Source organism: Cinclus cinclus, chromosome 14 (genome assembly GCF_963662255.1).
Source record: "Cinclus cinclus chromosome 14, bCinCin1.1, whole genome shotgun sequence".
Taxonomy (NCBI): domain Eukaryota; kingdom Metazoa; phylum Chordata; class Aves; order Passeriformes; family Cinclidae; genus Cinclus; species Cinclus cinclus.
This window is the reverse complement of record NC_085059.1, coordinates 16,855,676-16,880,056: the sequence shown is the minus strand read 5'-3', so window position 1 is coordinate 16,880,056 and position 24,381 is coordinate 16,855,676. Positions and strand designations below refer to the sequence as shown.

The 24,381-nt window shown below is 46.7% G+C and overlaps 2 protein-coding genes across 6 annotated transcripts in view; one reads left to right on the top strand and one right to left on the bottom strand.

The window, feature by feature from the left end:
• Positions 1 to 1,364: 1,364 nt before the first annotated feature.
• CYFIP2 (cytoplasmic FMR1 interacting protein 2) overlaps positions 1,365 to 24,381 on the bottom strand; it is a 40,131-nt gene continuing 17,114 nt past the window's right edge. For all 5 annotated transcript variants that reach the window (XM_062501881.1, XM_062501882.1, XM_062501886.1 and 2 more), the window contains 16 exons: positions 24,182 to 24,335; positions 23,499 to 23,655; positions 22,669 to 22,765; positions 22,046 to 22,122; positions 21,080 to 21,188; positions 20,654 to 20,773; positions 19,806 to 20,005; positions 19,257 to 19,344; positions 12,260 to 12,403; positions 11,328 to 11,418; positions 10,548 to 10,678; positions 7,397 to 7,469; positions 6,791 to 6,885; positions 2,700 to 2,938; positions 2,095 to 2,242; positions 1,365 to 1,532 (listed from right to left, as the gene is read on the bottom strand). In XM_062501881.1, the coding sequence (XP_062357865.1) occupies positions 1,365 to 1,532; positions 2,095 to 2,242; positions 2,700 to 2,938; positions 6,791 to 6,885; positions 7,397 to 7,469; positions 10,548 to 10,678; positions 11,328 to 11,418; positions 12,260 to 12,403; positions 19,257 to 19,344; positions 19,806 to 20,005; positions 20,654 to 20,773; positions 21,080 to 21,188; positions 22,046 to 22,122; positions 22,669 to 22,765; positions 23,499 to 23,655; positions 24,182 to 24,335 (2,091 nt within the window). The remainder of the gene's footprint in view (positions 1,533 to 2,094; positions 2,243 to 2,699; positions 2,939 to 6,790; positions 6,886 to 7,396; positions 7,470 to 10,547; positions 10,679 to 11,327; positions 11,419 to 12,259; positions 12,404 to 19,256; positions 19,345 to 19,805; positions 20,006 to 20,653; positions 20,774 to 21,079; positions 21,189 to 22,045; positions 22,123 to 22,668; positions 22,766 to 23,498; positions 23,656 to 24,181; positions 24,336 to 24,381) is intronic.
• On the top strand, positions 17,769 to 18,431 carry FNDC9 (fibronectin type III domain containing 9). The gene has a single exon (XM_062501845.1). The coding sequence runs from the start codon at positions 17,769 to 17,771 to the stop codon at positions 18,429 to 18,431; it is 663 nt and encodes a 220-aa protein (XP_062357829.1).

The window sequence follows — 24,381 nt, the reverse complement described above, 5'->3', positions numbered from 1 at the left end:
TCTTGGAGCACATGGTTTGATCTCCTTTCACATCAAGTACAAGCTTTTGTATCACTCCAACGACACTACTGAGGGGAAGCAGGTTAGACCAGGAGTTAGGAAATCCTCCTTGAAGTTCCACCTGACTTTGTTGTCAATATCCAGGGATCTTAGATTAGCTGAGTGAGAAAAGGAAACAGACTCCAGTGGTCTCTCTGAACATCTCCGAATTTGGAAAATTCTGGATATTTTTTAAAGCTTATCCTATATTTTATCTTTTCTAAGCAATCACATAATTTATGAGTGATGGGAAGTTTCCTAAGCCCTGCTGGTAGTCATCATACTCTGGAGAAAGGTATTTGTTCGCTGTGCCATTAGGAATTTGTGTAAACCAAGGGAAACAGCATCCCAGAACACAGAGAGATTGCACACCCTGGCTCTCACCCTTGGCTGAAGAACAAAGATTCCATATGTTCAAGGTAACTACACCTGCATCCTATCAGCACCAGTGATTATTTCCACCCAAACTAATGTTTGAGAGCACATTCACATGAATGCAGCCTCCTCTGTAGTCCACAGGAAACCTGGTTTAGTCCATGGAAGATATGTCTTCAGGGGAGAACCTCTGCACTAAAATAAGTGGACGTCCCATAGCATGGAAAAAGCCAGGCTGTTTGCTGTTTTCTCTCTCCCCAGCTCTCTGAAGTGCTGAGGAGTTATCTGGTGACTGCACCATTGCTATTCTCAAGCCCACATGCCAAAGCTCCCCCTACAACTGCTGGCAAGGCCAAGGACATAGCAGAGAGCACAAAGCTCACCCCACCCTGGGTCAGGCATCCATCCACAACCAGCCTGGCAGGGCTCCTCTGCACCCAGCACTCGAGCCTCAGGGCACTGCCATGGGTGACATCCTGCCTTCATCCCCTCTTCCCGTCAAAGAGTGGAGCAGGGACTTATCTTCAGCCCCTCCTGCTCCGTGGCTGGTGGCACGTGTCACGGGGGTGTTGATTTGTCCCGGTGGGAGCGGGTTCCCGGTGCCATGGGAGCGTGGAAATCTCCCACCCGAGGCTGCACTATGGCTTCAGAGCGATGTGTGGACTGGGTGAATCACAGGGAAAACTGGACCACTTCATGGAAGAAAAGCACATTTTGCCCTCCCACCCCCACCCCCCCTCAAGTCTGAAAGCTACGAGTAAAACCGATCACAGGGATGGTACAGAGGAACATGCACTCAAACAGGGCTGAGGGGAAGACGTGTCCTCGTGTGGAGAGGCAGACCCAGCCTCACTCCCCTGTCAGGCCTCACACCATCAAGTTTACCCCTCCCAGCTGGTTTGGGTTCAGTCCCTGCTCCCTTCCCAACCCGTGCAGGCTCTGTGTCCACACTAGCAGGTGGTGGCCAGCGACTGGTGGATGGGGGGCTGGAAGCAGCGCACGTGCTCCACCGTGGAACTGTCTGTTTCCACCGACTTCATGTACTTGTTCAGGATGGCAAAGATCTCGTTGTTCAGGATCTGGTACTTCCTGATCCTGTCGGCCATCTTCTTCAAGGGCTGGAGGGATGGTGAGGGAGAGAAACAGTACATGAAGGGTCTTATGTCATCTGACCAGCTAGGAGGCAGCAGAACCAGTGTCCTGCTGCTGGAAAGCTCTGCTAAGGCAAAATAGCTCTAACACATGTTCCTGTTCCACTTAGCACCTCGCAGGGACTGGTGACTCGATTCATTATTGGGTTTGATGACTCAAGACAGAGCATTAACAGGATCAGTGAGTGGTCCTAAGTTAACCATTCCAAAGTCCAGGCTCCCAACTGCTTATTGATAAAGCCACTGAGATCACAGGATGGTTGATGGACATACTAGCTCCTCAAGTCCAGCTTCCCAACCCCAGGATGAAGGGAAAAGCTTTGGGAGAAAAAAGATTTGATTTTTCAAGCCAATTAAAACCTTGGCCTCTCTGCTGAGACTGCAGATGGAAACCTTACAGCACGGGCATCCAGTAGGAGTAAGATTAACACCAGGCTTTGTTGTAATTGATGAGTTTGGACAAAGCAGGATAAAAAAAAGAAAGAGGTGTTCTGGCTTGGGTCCTTTGGGACCTCACCCTTCAACTTACCACGTTTTTTATGATTTCATCCTTTCCATCCTGCCTCTGCACCTTCAGCAAGTGGTAGCAGAAGTCAAAGAGGTCAAAGCGTCGTTGCTGTCCAAGGAGAACAATGATAGAGCAACCTGCCCAGTTCAGACCATCTCCAAAGCACTGCCTGGAGGGAGGGAGGAACAGGGTGATGGGTGGGGAGAGATGACAGGATAGAGTTAGGCAAGAGAAGTATCATGGCATCAGGAACTTTCTTTGGTGAATTCCAAGGGAGATCGGGTTCAGTCCTGCTCCTAGAAAGTGAGTATACACCTAGAGAAAACGAACTCAGGAGACAATACAGAATTACATCAGGCCAGGCCGGATAGGGTGAACCACGGGGTAAGATGGGTGAGGACCTAGTGTCGGGTTGTTGGTCCATCTACCCATCTCCTGCCCGTCACCTTGGGCACGTCCCTTTACCCTGCTCTTTCTTCCAGCTGTTGCAACACAAAGCTGAGCACAACAAAGTCCTTTCACCAAGGACCCACACTCCCCTTCTAGCTCCACAGAGGCTCCACTGTGCTGAGGGCACGCTGGCCGGCGCTGTGACAGCAGCGACAGGGCTGGCTGGGGACACTCACTCTGCTGTGAACTCGTTGGTGCCCACGGGGATGCAGTACACGAACTGCATGGCGCTCCAGAGCCGGTGGAACTCCACGCACTCGTCCACGTGCATGACGCCGTTGGTGGGGGGCGGCCCACGCCAGATGGGGTCCTGCAGGTAGCTCCGGATGCGCGTCAGGATCACCTCGAACATGGAGAGCCCGCAGCACAGCCGCTCCTTGGTCAGCAGGTCCCCCTCCCGGGCGATGGCTATTTGCTGAGGACAGGGACAGCCAGAGGGACACAAGTGAGGACGAGACCCACACCCACCGCATTTAACGCTGCCCGGTCGCTCGCCAGCGGTCCAACCTTACCTCTGATGGCTGCTCCCATGGCACTTCCCACCAGAGGATACTCATACCTCCAACAGCAGGCTTAATGTTGTGCTCTGCTCTATTTTACTGGCCTCAGTATCTTTTGGAATAACTATGTACATCAGAACACCAGAGCTGAAGGCAAAGCTCTGTCCAGAAATACTGATCCTTAATTCTGCTAGCATGCTGTTCTGCCCCGTTAGTGTGCTACTCAGCGTTTCGTTTCATGATTTTCATTTCATGGGATTAGTCTCATGATTTCTGCAGATTATGAAGATAAAACAGGAAAGAACAGGGACACCTTGCTTCCCAGGGCATCACCATCATCCCTTCAAAATGCAGAGAGCCTACAGCTTTCTTGATTTCTTTTGTAGTTGAGGTTAAAAAGCTTTGAGGAAGATGAGAAGCCACTGCAAACTTGATATTGAAAAAAGCTGTGGTTTATAAGAAAGCCAAATAATTTTTCCCCAGATGTGGAAGCTTTGCAGGTGTGGGTAATTTCTGTGACATCCCTGCTTACATTTAGATATACAAATCTGGAATAGCTCCACTGGATGAAGTTATTTTGGCTTTTACACTACAGGAAAACTAAAAGAGAATTAACTTCATTTCAGCCTCACTGCTCTGCAAGAGGTTAAAAAAAAAAGATATAAAACAAGCAAGCAGAGCCTTTCCCCAAGCTCACTGAGTGGTGCAGGCGTGGGGGTCTCTCACTGCCCTGGTATCCTCTCAGCTGTCCCATTTCCTGCTGTTCCAGTGGCAGGACTGACTTCTCTTTGCAGTGCTGCCAAGAATAACTCATGGCATGGGAGCTGAGTGCTGTCAGAGCCGTGCCTGCGGCTGTGGGAGGCTCTGGCTCTGTCATGCTCACCTCATTGGGGAGTGGCTGCACAGGCAGAGCCTTTCACCTCTCCCACCACTCAGGAACAGGCACGGAGAGCAAGTGTGACATTGACTGAGACCCTATCCCAGACCACCTCCTGGAGTTTTAAGCAGTTTTAAAGCATTTGCTCAATTACCCTGCAATGCCTGTAAAAATGTTATCTCAATAAATCACAATGGGGATTGGCAGCAGCTAGGACAAAGGGCAGGCACATGTCCTGGCCAGACATTAAGAACATGAATTATGCTTGATTTACTTGGGTGTTCATTCCACTCTGAAAAATGCATGGATGTGCCTGCACATCCCCATTCCTGATAACCAATTTATGCTGGCAGTAACCTCAAGCATTTTAAGTTTGGTTGCTCTTGAAACTAAAAGTGTTTCAATTCTTGCTTGTGCCACAATTGCAAGGAAGTTCTGGGGAGCTCAGCTCAATGAGTGTTCAACTAATAGCAAATATCAAGGGAAAGCTGTTATCAAGTGCAGAGGCCACATATGGTCTGGGATCCCTCGATCTGTTAAAAGCAGGAATGGTATCATTGGTTCTATGGCACACACCTGCATGTGCTTGCTGGGCAAGTAAAGGTTTATTTCATCCATTTTTTTTTAGCTAGAGGCTGTACACTGTCCCTCTCCTTGCCTGCTCCATGCTCTTATGGGCACAGATCACACACAGGTCTATCGTGGCAAGATGAGGGCACAGTAGAAACAGAGCCATTTCAAATATGAATTAGGTGTTAGCATTACTGTTTAGCTAAAACATAGTGATAAAAGGGATACTTCTGAGAACAAACTTCTCCAGTGATCTTAGTACACGATTTCTGAAGAAATCTTAATTTAGAAAGGGATGCATCTGGCTTCCAGTGTAGGTAGTGCCACTCAGTTATGCACATTCACAGACAGAATTTGGTTCTAAAATTCATCACAATAAGACCAGTCTTTGATAGAGGACTACCATCCTAGAGTAGGTATCTTAACATAGGCAAAGCAGCTGGGGAGCTGTTGGTCCTGTGTTCAGAGCTGCCTCACAGTCTGGGCTCCCACTGATTCCTAAGATCAGGAGAGGAAGGATGCTCTCAAGGTCAACTGTCACAGGATGCCACTGTACTGACTCAAATTATTCCTTCTGTCTTCGGAAGCAAAGGCTCCGAGTATTTCCAGGGAAGAAACCAGCCTGACCAAGCAGTTTTGAAAACCCCTTACTAAATACCTTTATGGTCAGCATTAAAAGGGAGAGGATTCCTTTAATGAACCATTTTGACCCCCCTGGTTCTTCATAAATGGTCCATCAAACAGCTGCTTCTGGATTTCCAATGCAAAGTAATTATTTACAACAATCACTGGCAGTTCTCCTGCCATTGCACAAATCCAGTTTTGATCTTCCAATTTCTGAACCTCTTTTACAGCCTGTTTACTGGTGAACTTGCCAGAACCCTACCCAAAACCTGAAAAAACCAATAGATCCCCACTATTTTATGCATGGGGCCACCTTTTGGGAGAGGCATTGGGCAGACAACTTCAGCTTAGATTCTGGACAATTGCTACAAGGCATTTACACATTCTGCAGGAAAAAATCCTGTATGGTCTGTGTCCAAAACTGCATTTCCAAAATGCATGTCCAAAACTGCATAAAAGGAGCAAGCTTAGAAGCTATGGAGGCACCTATAGAAAGCAATTCTTGTGTTCATTTACATTTGAGCTAAAAAAACAAATAAAATCTGGTACCCAACTGTACCTGTGTGATGAATATGGGAACAGTTTACAGAAAAATAACTTTTTAGTGGGGCATGAAATATCTTTTGTTTTCATTATAACTACAGCAGAGATAAGCAACGAGTGGACTCTAATAGCAGAATTCAATGATGATTTTGCATGGAAAGAAGGAGAGATAGAAAGACCAACACAAAGACACAAAAACACAGAGGTGAATTCTTTTTCTTGAGCATCTCCTTTAAAAGGAAGTGTCTACAAAGTAAGACAAAGTCCTCAGTTATCCAGCCAATTTCTCTGTTTCAGATGATTGCCAACGATGCAAAGTTCAAAATGTCCTTGATCCATGACAAAAAAATACAGGAACAAATATCAACCACTTTCTGCCTGCCATAGATCTGTCACCTCCTACACCAGCTGAGTGTTTGTTCCATTCCCTCATCAGTACATTACAGGAAAAGGGTGTTGATTCATTTGATACTTTGGAAGATTCTTATCCCATCAAACCCAAGTAAATGGGCACTTGAAGTTTGATTATTACTATCAACGGAGCTCAATTTTTGCCCATTACACTGATCAGTTTATGGAGATATTTTAAACAGTACTGAGTTTCTGCACAAGAGATCTTTTCCCAAGCTGAGACCCACGTCAAGAAGATACTTAAATGGAGCCATAATTTCAAGCATGTGCTGAAGCTCTAAGCATGTGCTGGGGGGGAAACCATTCTCAGATGTACTCCTTGACAGGGATGAGCTTAAATGGACCACACTGCAGTCCTAAAATGGGGTCCCCAAAAGTGATGGCAATTGATTATGACAACCCTGCAAAGATTCTCCTCAAACCACTCCAGCAATTCTCTATCTTTTTAAAGTGGAGAAGAAGAGGATTTTGGAGTTGTTCTGATTCACAACTGGCTTCTAGCACACTTGCCTTACAGCCCTCCTGACTGGAGGCAGCAACACATCTCTGGACCAACTCACAAATTTCCCTTAAGAGTGTTTGCTCAGGCAAGGATTCGTCCAATTGACGTTTTGGGTGAAAAATCAATCAACCAATCAATCAAAAAAAAAAACAACAAAGGATCACTTTTCCCAAGGCCAAGCAGGTCATGTGGGGACTGCTACGAGTTTCCAACAGCCATCCCTTCCAATGCAATCCTTACCTGCGGAGTGCCCAGCCTCTCTATTAGGGGAACCAGGTGAAGTGGGGCATACTTGGCTTCGAGACGCTTCATGCGCACCTCCAAGCGTTCTCCTTCTGTCAAGCGAGCAGCAAACAGTGAAATGAGAGGAGGAAGTGGAGACCCGCAACTTTCCGCAGAGTTTGCTCAGAGCTGCCCCCCAGCAACCATCCGAGGAGACTGTGGGATCAGGGAGCCAAACCACAGCAATGAGGGACCAGTGATGCAGAGAAGGGAGGGATGGGCGAGTGCAGTCTCAGCAGCAGCTTTATCACACATGTCCAAAGCGTGTCCCTGTTACCGAGCACTCCTGTTGAGATGGACATTTCATGCTGTCATTCTCCAGAGAGGCTGTGAAATGGCTTCCAAACCTTAAGGGAACCCCCAAACTGACTGAGGTTTCAGGTTGTAACTATGCTACAGGAAATGCACCCCTGGCTTTTGTTGCACCTGATGTTTGGCTGTATCCACTGATCTCTCTGGAGGGGGAAGCAGGGTCAGAGCTAATCCTCAGCAGAGATGGGAGAGAAAACAGCCTCTGGGCAGAGACCTCTGAGTCTGCCCACTGCTTCCCTCTCAGCTTCTTACCTTTGATGTAGACCCTGGGCAAAATATTTTGGAAGGGAGCAGCATGCAGCAAATCACAAACTTCTTCCTGGGACTGAGGCAGGAAGAAAGAAAGATAAAGTAAGTTAAAAAATACCTATGGGGGAGAGTGAATGGCTCAGGGGCCTGGGCAACACTACAACAGATCACACCTACAGCACCTATTCAGATCCAACCCAGCTCACTAGTAACTCTAGTGGCTTGAACCTAAATGATCTAAAACTGGAAGTAACGCTTAAGCTTCAGTCAGGAAAAATTTCCCTAACTCAAATAAGTTACTTCCTGCCTGTACAAGGCCAGACCTTAATACTGATTTTCTGTCCTACTTACTAGCTCTGAAAGTAAGAGGGGATAAAGAATATAGAAGTTTGCATTTCATCTTACCCTGAATTAATTCCTGCAACCTGTTCTTTAAGAGAGTACCCAGGTAGAAATTATCCTTTGGCTTAGTTGTTTTAGGAAGTGTACATGAAAAACATACTGACATGAGGCTCTTCTGCAAATAGGTACATCATAACTGATCTGAAATTATTTGGCTGTTGGTGTGGTGTTCTCAGCCAGGGCTATCAGAATCCCCGTGGTGCAGGCACCAGGAAGAATAAAACAGAAGTCCAGAGAGGAATAACACCATGAGATGCCACCTGAGGGGATGCATGCCAATGCACTTGAGAAAAAAATAATCCCAGACACAGATGCACAAGGAGGAGAAACCTAGAAATAGGCAGGTGGAGACTGAGGAGCGATGGCCAACAGTACATTGTACACGAGTCTGCAATGGGCAACAGCAGCGAGGAAACCAAAGCTGTTCAACACAGAGGCACCGTGTCACGACAAGGCATCAGCCTGCCCCTACAAGAGCTCCTCCTAGGACATGCTTTCAGTTCTGAGCTCACTGGAGAGATGTAGACACACTGGGAAGCAGATCATGACAGCGCAGCAGGAGGTACCCGGGGCTGGATGGAATGACTGGGCTGGGCCTGTCTGGGATGCAGGGGTGGACACCACCCTTCCAGCCAGCAGGACAGTGGAGCATGGAGCTGCAGGAGGCTGCACTGGCGCATGGATGCTGGGATGAGAGCAAGTTTGTGGGAGTGCAGTTTGTGACACAGTGCTGGAGGGACAGGAACAGTCTGGGGCCCCTCCATGGGCACAGAGGTGCTGATGCTAACGGAGTGGGCCTGTCACCTTGGTCATTTTGTTTGCAAAACACTGTTCATTGCTAGGTGAATGTTCTTCCACTGTTGTTTTCCTCTAATAAACTGAGCATTTTCAGCCATTTTCAGCCTGCATTCACCTCATATCTGTCCCAAAATTAGTTCATGTCATTAACAGACCTCTTCCCCAAGGCCCATTAACCAAGAGCACAAATTCTGCTTAGAAATTTCATCCCAAGCAACCCCTCATTCCTCAAACTTAAACAATAAAAAGGGGGTAAAATGCAGCAGACTGGACATCTGCATCAGAGCCATTTTTTGTCAGCAAATACCACCAGCCTTAGATCAGTTAGACAGCTCTGAAGGTAATCGCAGTATAAAAGCAATTCCTCCTGCTGCACAAGAGCTCCATTAGAGGGAAAAATCTTGTTCTGTGATGGCTCTGTGCATCTGACATCCTCCAGCAAGTGGGAACCAGTGCCCACTGCATGCAAAATGGCTTTGTATTCCGAGCCTATTACTGTGAGGAAAAACAGAGGATCCAAGGAGACGCTTTGTCTGGCATAGAAAGTAGGCAGATGTGAACTTTGATGGGCAGCCTTCCTTAAAGGATCCCCAGATTCCCACCATCTGTATTTTCTGCTATTCTAAAATGCCAGTACACTGCTGATGTACAGTTCCTGGGGCTGAAGGAACATTTCTGCATTGAAATGAAGGATTTCTAAAGAAACCACCATGTCCCTTGAGTGTCCCTTTAAAGATGTCACAGGAAAGGCAAATGCAGTGCATCCAGCAGAAAACCCAACACTGAGAACAGCAGAAAGCACTGACAAAGCCACGAAAGGAACAGAAACTGCCAGAATATAGCTGGCAACTCTGGTCATTCCATAAAATTCTATAAAAGCCAAGCTGCTAGGTGATACACACCTCTTGTTTTCGTCATCTTATCCAGTAACTGCTCACTGAATGTTTGATACATTGTACCAATACTTTAAAACCTCTAGATCTGGAGTTAAAATGCAAAGGCAAAGGCAGAAATATCCATTTTGACGACATGCAGAGCCTTCTAGTTTTCTCTGTGCTCTATGATCAGATAAAACTTGGAATCTTTGAACTTTCTTATGGCTTTGCCCTGAACAAAACTTCTGGTTTTGCTTGGAAGTCCTGTCTTTGCTAAGGGAGTAATTTTGAAATATTTCTGGAAAAACTGAAACAGCCCTGCCCAAACCATTATGACACAGTATGCACATTTAATGTACAATTGTGTGGTTTAGCACTCCTCAGTTGGCTCTGGGCCAAATTATGAGATAAATTAATTGCTGGGTAAATTTGTTAAGTGAAAAATTAGAAGCAAAAAGATGAGTGGCACTCAGCCACAGCCTTTTTTAGTAAGGGCATCACATGAGCTGAGAGACTTGTGCACATAAAACTCCTGTGCAGGGGACAATACCAAGTTGTTACTCCAGCCAAATTTTCAGTGAAGATATCACAGGACATGTATCATCAGCAGATTTCCTTCCTGTTGGATTGCTTTATCCATTTCACCACTACAATCAATCAGGTTGTTTCCATTGCACTGGCACCCCAAAAGAGCAGAGGGATCAAATCTGCCTCTCACTGTACAAATAAGTATATAAAAAAGTATTGATCCCTGCCCCAGAGAGCTTACAATCTAGAAATTAACTCCAGTTCGTTTTGTTTCTAAGCAGGACAAACAAGGGGCATCTTTGGGTCCAAGAATGAAATCTGGATCTTCCAGTATTCAGATTCAGCCATCCCAGAGGCCTGACCAGTGCCAAGGCACACCATCCCCATGGACATGCCCAAAGACTCCAGTAACACAGCCCCAGAGGGACCCTGACCACAGGAGAAGCTGGAAGGTAACATTTCCCAAACTCTTCTGCTGGAGAACCCACTTGCACTTCTACTCTTGAGCTGGAAATTTCGGGTACTGTGTTGGTGTGGGGGTTTTGCCTTACCAAAGCCTGCTCGATAAGGAGGCAGAAGAGAATGGCATTGCCCACTTCTCTGAGGCTCTGGAACACGTCTGTCTTCAGCTCTGCATACTCAATGATGTCCTTCAGCTGATGGTGGAAAAACTCCAGGATTCCTTAAAAGAGAAGGAAGGACAGTCAGAAAGAGATTATAATCACTTCCCAGTAATTTGGATAAAAAGATGATCAGTGTCTGGTATTTCCTTAATCACGAATTTCAGCTGCTAAATGGATACACGCAGACTGGCATTGGGAAGAATTAACATGCAGTGTCTTATCCTGCTTTCAGTAAGCCTTGGGAAATAGGGAGTAAGTCATATAAACTCCCTGGATTTCTTCATCAGAGGAGGAATGAGTTCCAGACTTTGATGGATGACTTGGTGCTGGCTCATGTACAGCAGCCACAGTTTCTGACTGCAGCCATGCTGCAAAAAATCTCTTCACCAGCTAAGTAGAGCATTTAAAAAATACCAGTAAACTCACAAAAGCTTACAGAATCCTGAAAACATACGAGAGGCTACCAGAAGACATCCCCTTATCAGCCATCTATGTGTTCAAAAGGAGGTTTCCAGCAGGAGATTTCCTGGAAAGGTTTCCTATACATGTTCCAATGTCAAAAGCAGAGCAGTTGAAAGTATCCCAGCAAACCTGGCTGAAAGTGGCACTGGCAGGAGAGGTGCCCAGCCTGGATTAACCATGAGTGTGAGTAAATGTGCAGCAACACGTGGCTGAGCTCCTGCTCAAGGATCCATCAGCAGCACCCACCTGGAGAGCCATATTCATGTCTTGGCAAGCGGCAGATCTTGGGCATTACTTCAATCAGAGTCTTCACATACTGCAGGATGGTGCCTTGGAGCTGTTGGAGACAAAGGGAGGTTAAACTGGAATGCCAGGTCTCCTGGCACTGGGTTTGAAAGAGGCTGGTTGTGGATGGGTCCACATCTGACAGCACAGGATGAAACTTCAGCTGGAGCCTGAGAAGAACTTGCTTAATTTGGATTCTCACTCAAGTATGAAATTCAGCCCAAGTGTATGGAGTCAGAGTGCTTTTACAGCTTCCTCTCAAAGAATAAATCCCAGCTGCATGGATTTCCGACTTCAAAATACAGCTTGCTGTGTTTGCATTGTTTGAAGCTGAAATCCAAAACAATGCTCAGTTTTAGATGCAGCTGGCTTGTGCTTCTACCCCAAAAAGCATTTCACCAGAGCTGCCAAAGAACTCAACTCCCTAGCACAGGAAATGCTCCTTCCACCTGAGGAATGATCACTGGATACTCAAGAGTTTAATAAAGAATTTACATTCATGTAGAGCAAGTTTCTGCAGATCTGATGTTTTGGACACACATGGATTAGAGCAGAGCACACTGCTTAGTTTAAAGCCCTTGCTGTCATTTGGAGTTAGACACCTGCACCCTGTGGATGCATTATATGAGATAATGCACTAAATTCCATTTAGTCAACCATAAAATCTTTGTGCTGAACGCTATCTGATCCTGCTGGAATCACTCCATCATCCCACAGGAATGACTGGGATTCCTCACCAGTGAAAACCAGCCCACGGCTCCAAGAGCTCCAGCGTGGATCAAGAGCCATGGAGGTGCCCGATGCGAACACCCTGATCCCAAAGCCCATCCTGACTGCCTGTACCTATCCAGGCTTTGGGTTTTCTCCATCACCAGGGCCAGGCTCAGAATTACCAGGCTCTTGACGATCTTCAGCAGCTCTTCCATGACCACAGCAATGCCTTGGTAGCCCAGGAGCCGACAGATGGTTTTGAAGTGAGGTGGCCCCACGAAGTTGCGGTAGGAGCTGTAGATGTGGCTGTAGGCAATGTTGAGGGGCTGGGAGAGTGGAAGCACAGTGACAGTCAGACAGGGCCATCGACCACACCTGTAATTCTCTTATCACAGTATTATGTTCCATCACTACAAATCATTTTTAAGGAGGAGAAGGAGGAGAAATAATGATACCAATAGCCATTCCCGCCTCTGCTTCTTGTAGGAGAAGAGATTGCTTTTCTTCCTTTGTGCTCAGATATACTCTAACCTCAACACTGCCATGTCACAAGGTTTTATTATCCTGCTATGTAGCAACACCACTTTCATTTCCAAGGTAATTTACTCTCCCATACACTCCCAACCAAATATTTCAGTTCAGTGGCCCTTTGCCTCTTCAAAATCAAATGGTTCTCTGCAAAAATGAAAAGTTGTATATACATTTAAGCAAACAGATTTTTTTCCCCTATAAGCACTTGCTTTAAATGAGGTTTATTAAGAAAAGCAGGAACTGAAGCAGCTGAGTTTAAGAGCAGATGGAAAAGACACAGAAAAGATCCTTTTTGCATCCTGCAAAGCTTTCTATCAGCCTCTACTTAACAGACCTCCCATGAATCTGTGACAAGGTAAGAATTTGACACTGGTCTAGGGAGAATGGTGCCCAGTACATTACCCACAAAAATTCTTAGTAGCAGAGAACAGAAAGTGATTTCCAGGAATGTACTCTATCAGTGTCATCTTGGAAAAATGGAAATTGCTGCTACATTTCATCATTGGAACATTTACAGGATCCATTTGGTGTGAGGCAAAGAGAAGTAGGGGGAATTAATTCACTTGTGTGTTCTGTAGAGAAAAAGTACTGAGAATCAGGTTTAGCTGAGACACCAGATGCTCAGAGAGGGCTCTGCAATGGAAGTGTTGGCATCACAGCTCAGCCCAGCAGAGGGGCTGCACTCTCTCCCCATGACATCTCCACTGCAGCCTCAGTGAACAGCAAAAAAACCATCCCGGAGCAGATCCTGACATGTAGTGCCCCTTTCAGCACAAGAGACTGACCCCAGGCTCATGCTTACCTAAAGGTAAAGCAAAGATAAGGAAACAAATCAGACTAAATCCCAAATGCTTCCCTGTGGATATTGCAGACTCCACTCTACAGGGAGTAATGGAGCCAAGGGAGCAGGGGGATGAAAACACTGGGGAGGTTTGGGTGAAAGGGAGCAAGGGTTGGAGTAGCAGAACAGGGCAAAATGCTGTCTTTGCTCCACCACTGCTGCAATAACCCCAGCTGGAGGCTCCCTTCATCCTCCACTCCTGACTCACTCCACAAGATTTACTTTTAGCACTTCATCTGAGCTGCTAATGGCTTACAAAATCATTTGTTAAAAATTGGAAAAGTATTTTCTTTTGCTCTCAACTACAGAATTTCACCAATGTACTGACCACGCTTTCACAGACTTGTCAGTAATTTTAATCAATTAATTGTCCCTCATTTTGTCACAGCCCTACAGATGTGGTCCAGGAGGTTGTTACGTGCTTTAATTCCTAAGTGCTCTTTGAAGCAGCAGAAATAAGGCACAGCCAGAAAGTCCCCAATTTTCTGTGAAATGTAATTTCACCTCTTGTTCCTGGTAGGTGTAAATAGCCCTGAAACACTATTAAGTGCAGAAAGACCACCTTGGAAGCTCATTCACAATAAGCAAGAACTTTCTCTCCCATCAAAGGTTAAAAAAAAGAAAAGGGCTCTGAGTATGTATCAGAGTTAAGAATTATTTAGGCAGACAGAAGCCTACTTTCAAAGCTCTTTGGATACCAGCTCTTAAGAGAATTGAGAACCCTGCTTAGGCTTCTGTGTGCATCCTCAGAAAACTGAGTCCTTAAAAATCTGGTAGAGACAGACCCAAAACCACTGGTTATGCACCCTGATACATTTGAAAAACTGCAATGTGTTTTTTTGAAAAGTGTTTTTGTTTGAACACCAGGTAATGCCCAACCTGGAACATTTGCCAAATGGCCAACATGAACATCCCAGAGGGAAGTCAGCGCTCCAGGGCCCCAGCCCAGCCATACTCCCATAGCTTTTGTTGCTTTAACTTTTGCAAGGCACTGTCCCAGCCCCAGGTGTCCCCAGAAAGCCAGTGCTGCAGAGTGATCCAAATGACCCAGAGATGGCTCCTTGCACCTTCCTTCCATGCCTCCCTGCAGGCTCCTTTACCCTGTTATTTCCCCAGGCTTAGCACACTGGGGCTCATCCCAGATTGGAGGAATAAAAAAAATCCTTATTTCAGCGGGCTTATGAATCCACATTCATTTTTGGAGGCCTCTTTGCTATTCCATGGCTAGGAGACTTCTGTCTGTGCGTGTGCCTTGCTCCCCTGAGATGGGCTACCACCACTGGTACCAGCTATGGTGCAGCTGGTCAGGTTTTTCCCACAGCAGGGCTGATATTTGGCTGTACAGGCAGCCAGCAGCTGGTGCTGCTGCACAGCCCCCACCTCGTAGCACCCCCTCACTCCTCAATGAGATAAAGGGGCTGGAGAGCAGCTCCCCACCAGCTTCTCCCTTGAGTAGGGGTCTCAGCAATTAGCCTGACTGGGAGAAGACACATTTTGGGATGTGCACTGGCTGCAGATGAGCAGGATGATTCACACCTGCCTGTCTGCAGGATGAGGTGGGCTCATGGAGCTCTCTGCAGAGCCAACAGTGCACTAACAGCAGGCTTGTGTCTAATAATAATGCTCTGCCAGCAATTAAAAATATAGCTCCATTTAAGGGTGAGATACACAGCTTGGGGGTAAAGACTGTAGGATGTAAAAAATGACACCAGTGGGTATTTTAAGACAAAGCAGCTGAAGGCACAAGCTGGCTGCACAGCACAGCACAGCTCACTCCCCCACACTGGGTGGCTGCTTCTGACCCCTCAGAAAAGCAAAGTAAAAGCCTGGCCCTGACACTTCCTGGGAACAGCAGCTGCTGCAGACACTGCGGAGTTTGCCCCATCCTTGGTTTGGGGCCAAAAGGGCAGATTTGAAGGATGGGAGGCTGGGGTTTGCAGCATGGGGCAGAGCTCCCAGTGTCCTACAGAGCCCACCCTGCACCCAGGTCTCAGGGACAGCCATCTGTAATTGTGAGCATCTGGGCAAGGTCCCAGCATGGCTTTAGGAGCTCAGGAGGTTACCAGTGATGCTCTGGAGAAGCTTTAGCAACAAATGAAGCAAACCAAACGCCTGTTCTATTTCCATGTCTTACACCTTGCTGTTGGCCATCACTCAGACCTGTCTGAGCTCACCTGAGGAAAGGCAGGGAGAATTTTATCTGTTAAAATTGAACAGCGAGAGATAATACATGGTACTGACTGTTACAGAATTCCCTTGAAAAAATGAAGAGCTATTGAAAGAGCAATATCCTCAGAGACAAAAAAAGAACTTGTACACAGCCCAAGACAAGTCAGGGCTCCCAGCCAACCTAATTTCAGTGCAACAGCTGAGAGTATCTTAGAAAGTGGAATGAGTAACTCCAAACTCAGCATCAACATTTCTGGGAAAGTTCCTCTTGAGCACATTCTGGCTTTAGAGAGGAGTAAGTCACTTGACTTGTTCAGAGCCTCTCCCAGCCAGGCCCATCTGTCCCCTCCTGGCCACAGGCTCGACCTGCTCCCCTGAACACCACAGGCACTGGCTGTGCCTCTCCCTCCTGCCCTCTTACCAGACTGACAGGGGACATCCCCAAGTTGTCTGTAGGTCAGAGACATTCAAAGAAGAGTGGGTCTTAATCCCATATAGTTCAGCAAGAGGTCAAAATCTTTAAAAACCCAATTCCTACTCCCATCACAGAGTTTAGAAAATATTACAAGGCTACTAGAAATTGCAGCACCATCAGGGATTAAAACGTACTTCTTATGGCCCTAACTTAAATCAGCAGTTTAAGTGTGCAAGAAATGGCAGAATTAAAGTTTCTGAGTCAATGTGTACCACGGGCCAGGATCCCAGATTTCACTCCATGTGTCAACGTGGCTGTAACCCCAGACCCTGCTGAGGCTCAGTGATGGACTGTGGATACAGGAAAAAAAAAAAACAACAAAAACAAGCCAAAAAAACCCCCTACCTGGCTTGTTTTTTTCCTGCCTTGAAGATGCACACTTCTCCCAGACAGAAGCTTTCAGGGATAACATTCCCAAATCACTCGAAGATGCCTGCCCATCCTTTCCTATTGGTTGCCATGGTGAGAGATGACGAGCCCAGCCTGGTATAAAGGAGGGAATGCTCGGGAAGGGATCTAGCAGAGACAGGAGGGAGGGGAGTGCTGACAAGGCACTGCCTGAGGACACTGTCACCAGAGCCACCACCACGGGGCCACCGAGGACCTGACCTGGCTGGAGGTAAGTGCTGGCTCTGGGAGGGCTCAGCATGGGCACCTGTAGCCTCATGTAAGAACAGACAAGCAGTCATTAGGATGAGCTCACTCTTGAGTGAATTAAAGGAAAGTTAGTTATTCTTAGAGAGAAAGGACAAAGGAAAGAACAAACCAGCTCAACTGAACAGAGGTGCTGCTCTGAGCACTTGCTGGCTGGGAGAGAGAAGAACCCTGCAGTGAGGCTCAGAGAGCACTTTGGGGATCTAAAGGAGAGATGGGTTCAAGTAATTTGTGGCTGCTGCTAAACAGCCACACAGCTCAAAGAGTATTAAAAAACTACTGGGCATTGCACCATCAGGGATCATAATCTACTATTCTCTGGCTCAAATCAGTTTAAATGTTTAAATTCGTTAGGTGGGCAGTTTCTTTTTTCCATCTTCGTTCTTATTATTCATATATTTGTGTTTCCTTAAAGGTACTGCTTTTATATGTCACCAACCTACAGATTTCACATTTAAGACTGTGCTAGTGCAGTGTGAGATGCTGCAGGAACAGAAAGAGTTTATACTTTATTAAGCAAGGAAGGTACAGAAAATGCAGCGACAACTTAAAACAGTGAATTAACCATTATGGAGCTTTCTAAATAGCATTGAGGCGTAAAATCAAAATATCTGTTGATTGGCAGCTTCATGAGGCAAGCTGGAGCTAGTTTAATGATTACTTTATGTTAATCACGCTTGCAGTATCCTTTTTATTTTGTGGGAAACAAAAAGCTAAAAAAGTTTCTGATACAGACAAGCAGTCAGAGATTTTTTAAAAAAACATAACCGGAGCAAAATATATACCCCGTGCTCCAACTGGATGTTTTTGTTATGAAGAAAGAGTGATACAGTAGTCTGGGCAACAGCAGGATTTGTCTTCTGTAATTTCAGCGTGCAACCTAAGTGAGCCAGGACAGACTTGAACCCAGTCTAAGGGAGAGTAAAAGTCAGTGGAAAGACTTCACTGATGCTGGTGTCCTTTGAGCCTTGACACGAATCAGAAAACTGAGCCTCTCCCTGCATCTGGTTCCAGGGGCACGATGAACATCGAAGTGCACAACATCACTTACACCAGTGCCACGGTGTCCTGGGCCATGAGCAGCCCCTGCCCAGAGAACTACTACCACGTCATGTACCGCCCCAACTGGAACAGCGTCTTTGCCGGTTACCTGCGGCAGAACTTCCACCGCGAGGAGCGCGTCCCGCACCCCCTCAGCTCCCTGGTGCTGCACCGCCTCACACCATCCACCATCTACGTCCTCTGCATCACCTGCAAGAACTCCTACCCCTCCAGCAACCACTGCACCACCTTCCACACGCTGGACAAAATCCCCTTGGTTTTCGGCGGCTCCAAGCACGAGCCCACCACGTCCATGTGGATGGTGAGCAGCCTCCTGCTCCTCTGCTTCCTCGCCCTCCTGGCCTATGGCTGCCTGCAGTTCTGGTCTGCAAGGTGCCACTGGGCTGCCAGGCTGAAACACCCCGACAGCAGCCCTGAAGAAGTGGTGGAAGGAAGCAGCTCACCAGAGGAGCCACTGAGTGATGGACTGAGAGAGGAGCTCCTGGAAGTGCCCATGACCACTGTGCTAATGAGGAGCTCCAGTTCTGTGAAAGAGAGCCCGTATAACTCCCCTCACTGTTTTTTATCCTATAAAAACAGTGATGATAAAAGGGCCATCTTGCCACAGCATGGTCTTCAATGAAAGCAAAAAACCCCCAAAATCTTGCTTAGAGGTTTGGTTTGTCCTGCTCTTTTCCAGCTCTTGCCAAGAGGACTGTCTGTGTGTCCACAGCAGCTGTCTGTCCCAGGGTGAACATGAGGCATAGACATTGGTCACAGGAGAAAGATTTTTGTCAAGTGACAAAAATACTCTCATTTGCTGAGGATTTCTAAAAAAGAAACCAAGTCAGCTCTCTGGGAACAGCCCAGCTTGGCAGACTGTAGTGTCATTAGCTCATGTGCATCAGTGCTGTAGGTTCACTTCAGAGTCATCAATCAATGTGCACAAGAAATGAACTCCACTCAGGTAGTTTCACACTTGAGTGCCCCTCCACTAGCATCACACCCCAAGCCCTTTGTAACACCTGTATAGTCACTGCAGCCTGAGACAAAAGCTTTTTGTCAGTATTAAGTAGTGCACACGCAAGTATTTTAGTAATTCCCATTTTGAACAGAAAATGGGATTCCTGAAGTGACACCTTCCCTGGGGAGCATCACTGCATCAGAGCCCCAGCTGGCTCACTTCCCTGAGTGAGTGTTTAGATGGATGTGACTCAGTCTCAGTGCCAACACCAAGCAAGAGCAGTGCTGACATCCCTTAAAATGGACATTTTATGGAGAAGAATATACAAAAGCAACAGCACACTGAATCTGCTTCTTGCATGGCTGTTTGGTTGCACAGAGCAATGTGACCCTGCTCATTCACACCCAGCGCTCTGTGGATGAACTAGTCCTTGCATTTATTTCTCTTCCTAAATAAATATTTCCAACATCCACCCCTGCTGGTTGTTGTGGCTCATTTACTGACCTTGGACCCGTAGAGGTAATAGGGCTGGACGTTGGCTGGCTTGTCCCGTTGGGGTTCCTGTGTGAAGGGGATCGCTGTCCTCACAAACCTGTGGTGAGCATGGGAGATGGGGAGGGAAGTGGTCAGAGCCTGGTTAACTGAGCACACACAGGGCTGCGATGACCCGCAGTTGCAGGCTGGTTAAAATTCATCACCAGAGCTACATCAACTAGAATGCAAAATCCTGCCACAGTCCTTGGTAGGTGTACAACCTACCAAAAGAGAAATTTCCTCTCATTTTCGGCAGGCGAGAAAACAATATCTGAGCAGCTATCAGAGCTCTCCTGCTGAGTAAACCAACCCTGAGCCACTTCAATCACTGCCTGACTGCTGCTTGAATTGGTTACTAACAGTTTCAAGAGCAAAAGAAGATGGTGGGTTTCAACTTCATTTTAAGAGTAACTGCTGCATCTCACAAACCTCGCCACAACGCATGTCAATTCTATGCGACTTGTTTGACCTTCTGGAAAGAAAAGCAGGGTCTCAGGTGGCCTTGTTCTCCCTCCTCACCTGTTGGTGGACCCGTTGTAGCAGTAGTTGGGCAGGAAGTCGAAGTTGAGCTCCCAGAAGACGTGCAGGGTGATGCGCCCATAGGGCGCGGACACGTTGTGGTTGGCCTCGCGGAACATGGCATCGAAGCTGTCCAGAGTCATGTGCTTGCACAGCAGCCTGTGAGTCAGGCGGTTGATTTCCAAGAGCCACTCCAGCTCCTGCAGCACATAAAGCAGCAGAAAATGCAACGTATTTCAACAGAAACAGCTGATTTAATTGTCAGGGGAATGTTTTTTTTATCCACACGCACGCAGAACTAAAGATATCAATTTAACTCAGTGGCCAAGGCCACTTTGCACTTCCACTCAAGGGGGTTCTGGTCTAGTATTTTGTGAACCTGCAGGAAGCAGAATTAATTTGTTCCCCACTGAGCACTGCCTGGCTTTCACCTCAGAATCCTCTGAAGGTGGAAACTGGTAATTTTACACTACTTGACTCCGATGCTCCTGTAACATATCAAAGACAGCAAAGCCTGTACACACGCGAACAATGTCACAGCCACCTTCATCCAACTGGGAATTAAAGCCAAGATCTCCTTCTCCCAGTTTACAGGAATGTCTTTTATTAGCTCTACGAAGTCTAACTGTTGACTGTCACCTTCTGATTTACACAGATACTTAATGGTCTGGTAATAATGCAATTAAAGCTGCACAAACAGAAACGGTAAAGACTCAGCAGCATAAAGGAAGACACATGGCTGGTTGAAACCTACTGCAGGGGAGCTCAAAACAGAAGACAGTTGATTGTGTATCCACAGCAGTGTATTAGTCTCCCTGCTCATACTCAGAGTCAATAGAAGCTCTTACCACGATGGATGTCAGGTCCTCGCTCTCAAAGCGGCTGATGGCCTGGTCTAATGATTTGTACATGGCTGCAGAGATGCGCTGGGTAATGAGCCTGTTCAGGTCGATTGATCTGCCCAGCAGCTGGCAAAAGAAGAGATTTGCACGTTATATACTGATGGGGAAAAGGTATTTCGTTTTTCAGTCAACACACAAATTAAAACCAAACCTCCAAGTCTCCTTAAATGTGAAAGTGGCGGCTCAAATGTTTTGGTTGAGTGCAGCTTACTTAAGAAGGAACGAAGGAAATGTGGAGCATAACTCATTTTTGTGCCACAAACAGATTCAACCCTCCTCAGCCCAGAGCTGATCTCAGCTAGGATGTTCTCCATCACCAACAGGAAAAGAGACCGGGGTGATGAGTACTGGAGCCTGCTGGTTGCACTCTACCTGGACGTGCCTCTGCTTGAGCAGCGTTTCGTAGCGGTTGGATGGTGGGTATGGAATGATCACCCCGTAATTCTTGCACTCAGCCCGGAAACGTTTGTCCAGTAAAACACTAAAAAAGGGAAGCAGTGTTAGGAGAATAGAAATGTACACTATCAGCTTCTTTGTGCATCTTCCCAGAACTGTTTTTGCCCGTCTTTTAATCTTGGCTCTGTATGCCAAGAAATCTCTGCACACTAAATCACGGAGCAGTTGTTGTCATCTGGGGACTGCCCTGTTTGTATTTTGTGGCTAAAACATTAAAAAAGATAAAAAAATGTGCTGAAAGATATCAGTGCCAGGTACTGGGTGGTTCCCCTGGTGTGCTCCCTCCTTGAAGATCTGCTGTGGGAACATTTGGTTGGTGATGGGGATTGTCCTCCTTCTCTAAGGCCAAATGTGACCTAGAGACAGAACTTGCAGTCACATGGAAGATTTGGTTCACCTTTGGAGCCACAAGAAGAAGACTCTCACTAGATTTCATCCATGCCCTTTAAATTGGTAATGAGGATATGCCACAAAGGTTTGACCTCCCTAAAGGGAGAACAAGTCCTGCTGCTTTACTAGGGTGAGGACAAGTGCATATTCCTGTTTTGTAGAGATGGGAGGTTTCCAGTCCTCTGCCTGGTACACAAACAGAAGCCAAGCAAGAGCATGCCTGTAATAAGCTCAGTTTGCTTTTCTGCTGTTCTCACAAACTGTACTCTGACAGCTTTGGATGCCAATTATTATTTTTTTCAGTTTTAACTGTGTCTCCTTAATTAATTTTCCCCATCTACACCAGACTGATGTGGACAGCCAGCTCTGGGGGACAGGGATGATCTATGTTTTGTCTTCTTCAGTGGCTGCTCCCTGAGGGAAACCTTTTGGTTAACAGCAATTTGAATGCAGCAATATCATCAGTCACCATCAGCAATCAGGGTCTCCTACCTGCCAGCCATTGCTTTGTAATAGGCAAAGATCTGATCTGCCAGCTTGTACACAAACTGATCAAAGCACAAATTCACCTGGGGGAGAAAAAACAAGACTTGGTGAGGGTGTCACCAGCACAGAACAGCTCCTTCCTACGCATGCAAGATCAGTACAAACCAACACAGATCTCTCATTTAACACAAACATGTATTAAAGGTCACACTATCCAAAAACCACACTGAAGCTTTCACAATGCTGAAGGTAAGCAGAAAATTGCAGTTATATTTCTCTCTCCATAGTTTCTGCATGTTCTTACAGGTCCTGGTTCCCCACCCTCCATCATACTTCCCTCTCAGGGAATTTCTCATTTTCCTCCAATGTTTCAAACCCTCTGCTCATCAGACTCATGTCCCCAGCGTTCGACAGCTTTTGGCTTCCATGGCTCCCTTATAGGTACACCTGAGCTGAGGCCTTTAATCAGGAGAGTCTGTAGGGTCTCTAGAAATGTTGATCTTTTTAGAACTTCTCAGTCTGATGTAATATTTCTTTCAGGAGAAAGGTGCCCAGAAAAATGCTGGGTCAAAGAGGGCAGTGTGACCCCAGTGAGCTTTTTCTATATAATAAAGATGAAGAGAACTTACTTCAGCTTCAATTTCATCATACAAGAACTGCTTTTTGAACTTTGTCAAAGCATAGTATGCACTGTCATTGTAGAGATCCAGGGGGTACAGCACATACCTGAGGGCAAGAACACAGACCACATCTAAAATTAACTTTGGAGCTTATCAGCACAAACTGCAGTCATGCCCTGCCTGATGCAATAAAAAAGGCTTTTCTCCGACTTCATGCCTATCCCTGCCACTCCCTGCAGCCCCTCAAATAGTCCCTCTTTATCCCTGGGTTCTGCAGGGAGCAGCTACAACCCAACAACCTGGGAGTGAGATAATTATGAGTTGCTCAATTAACACTTGCTTCTTTTCTGCCCTTAAAAAAGCTTTCACCCTGCCCTCACTCCAGAGTGCTCTGACAATGCCCATACAACAGAAAACCAAGTTTTCCTAACAAGGAAGACATTATGAAGATGATTACACTTGCCAAACAGCAACTCCTCTCATCATTTATCCCACATATAAAAAAAAAGTTGAGGTGGCTTAGCCTGGGTGGTGTGTCACCCCCTTTGGTGACACATCTGTCTCAGTGCTGTGTGCAGGTGACAGTGCCACCGTGTCCTGCCCACATCCCAACAGTTGCCAGCTGCTGTTTATGATGCAAAGAAGTGCCAGTGCCAGGAAGTCACCCCTGTGTCTGCTAGGGAGGTGTTCACACAGCACATTCATGTGACAGCAGACCAAGGAACATCTATGTACCTCCCACATCAGAAAGACTGCTCATCACCAGCCTACCCTTCTTCCTGAACAAAATCCCAAACCCCAGCACGTGCGTGTTCCCAGTGGAGCCCATCAGCTCTTACTCCATCATGGAGGGTTCTTTGGTTTCCAAAATATGGTCTGTGAGGATCCAGGGCATGGACATCTCGATGGGGAACTGGATGCGGCGGCCCATGGTCAGCTCCAAGAAGAACTCCCTGAACCAGAGCTGGGACAGGTCACAGCACTGCTGCAGAGCTTCTGGAATGCACAGAGGATCCATGTTACCCCCACGTTACTGCCCCGGGGGTGGCAGTCAGGGCATGACACAGGAGGCAGCTGCTGCAGCCTTGCTTTTGGGTATGGAATGCTTTTCTAGGACGTCTCTGGTTTTAAATCCAGACCATGTCCACGCGGCCTGAGCACTTGGTAATACAAGAAGAAGGAAGGGATCACCCCCTTTGCTCTAGAGGGCCAGGGAGAACACTCAAATGCCTCAGAGTTATTCTGGAAGAATAACTGTGCCCAGTGCCACAATCTGTCTGGGACAGAAGGAAAGTCCAGCCCCAGAAAATAAACTACCACCTGCAGCTATTTGCTCTTGCTGACAGCTCTGTTCACACAATGATGACTACACAGAAGCATGCCCAAATCAGGCAGAAGTAGGACATTTGGGAAAAATCAAGGAAAATCTTCTACATAGGTCAGTGAGAAGCAAAGCTGATATGCTTTTGCCTTTCTGAGCATGCAAGGGCTGGGTTCAAGCTTCCCCCTGCCATAATCTCACCACTGATGTTGAGAAGGTGGGTGAAGAAGAAGGATTGCTTGTGAAACTCCTCAATGGCCAAGACTATTGGCCCATCCAAGCTGCTCCTCAGTGTCTTCTTTGAGCCACTCTTGTCTGCTATGAGGGACTCCAGCATGGTCCGCACCATGTAAAGCTTTGGAAAAAAGGTGACATGCAGTTACCACTCTCCAGACACCATC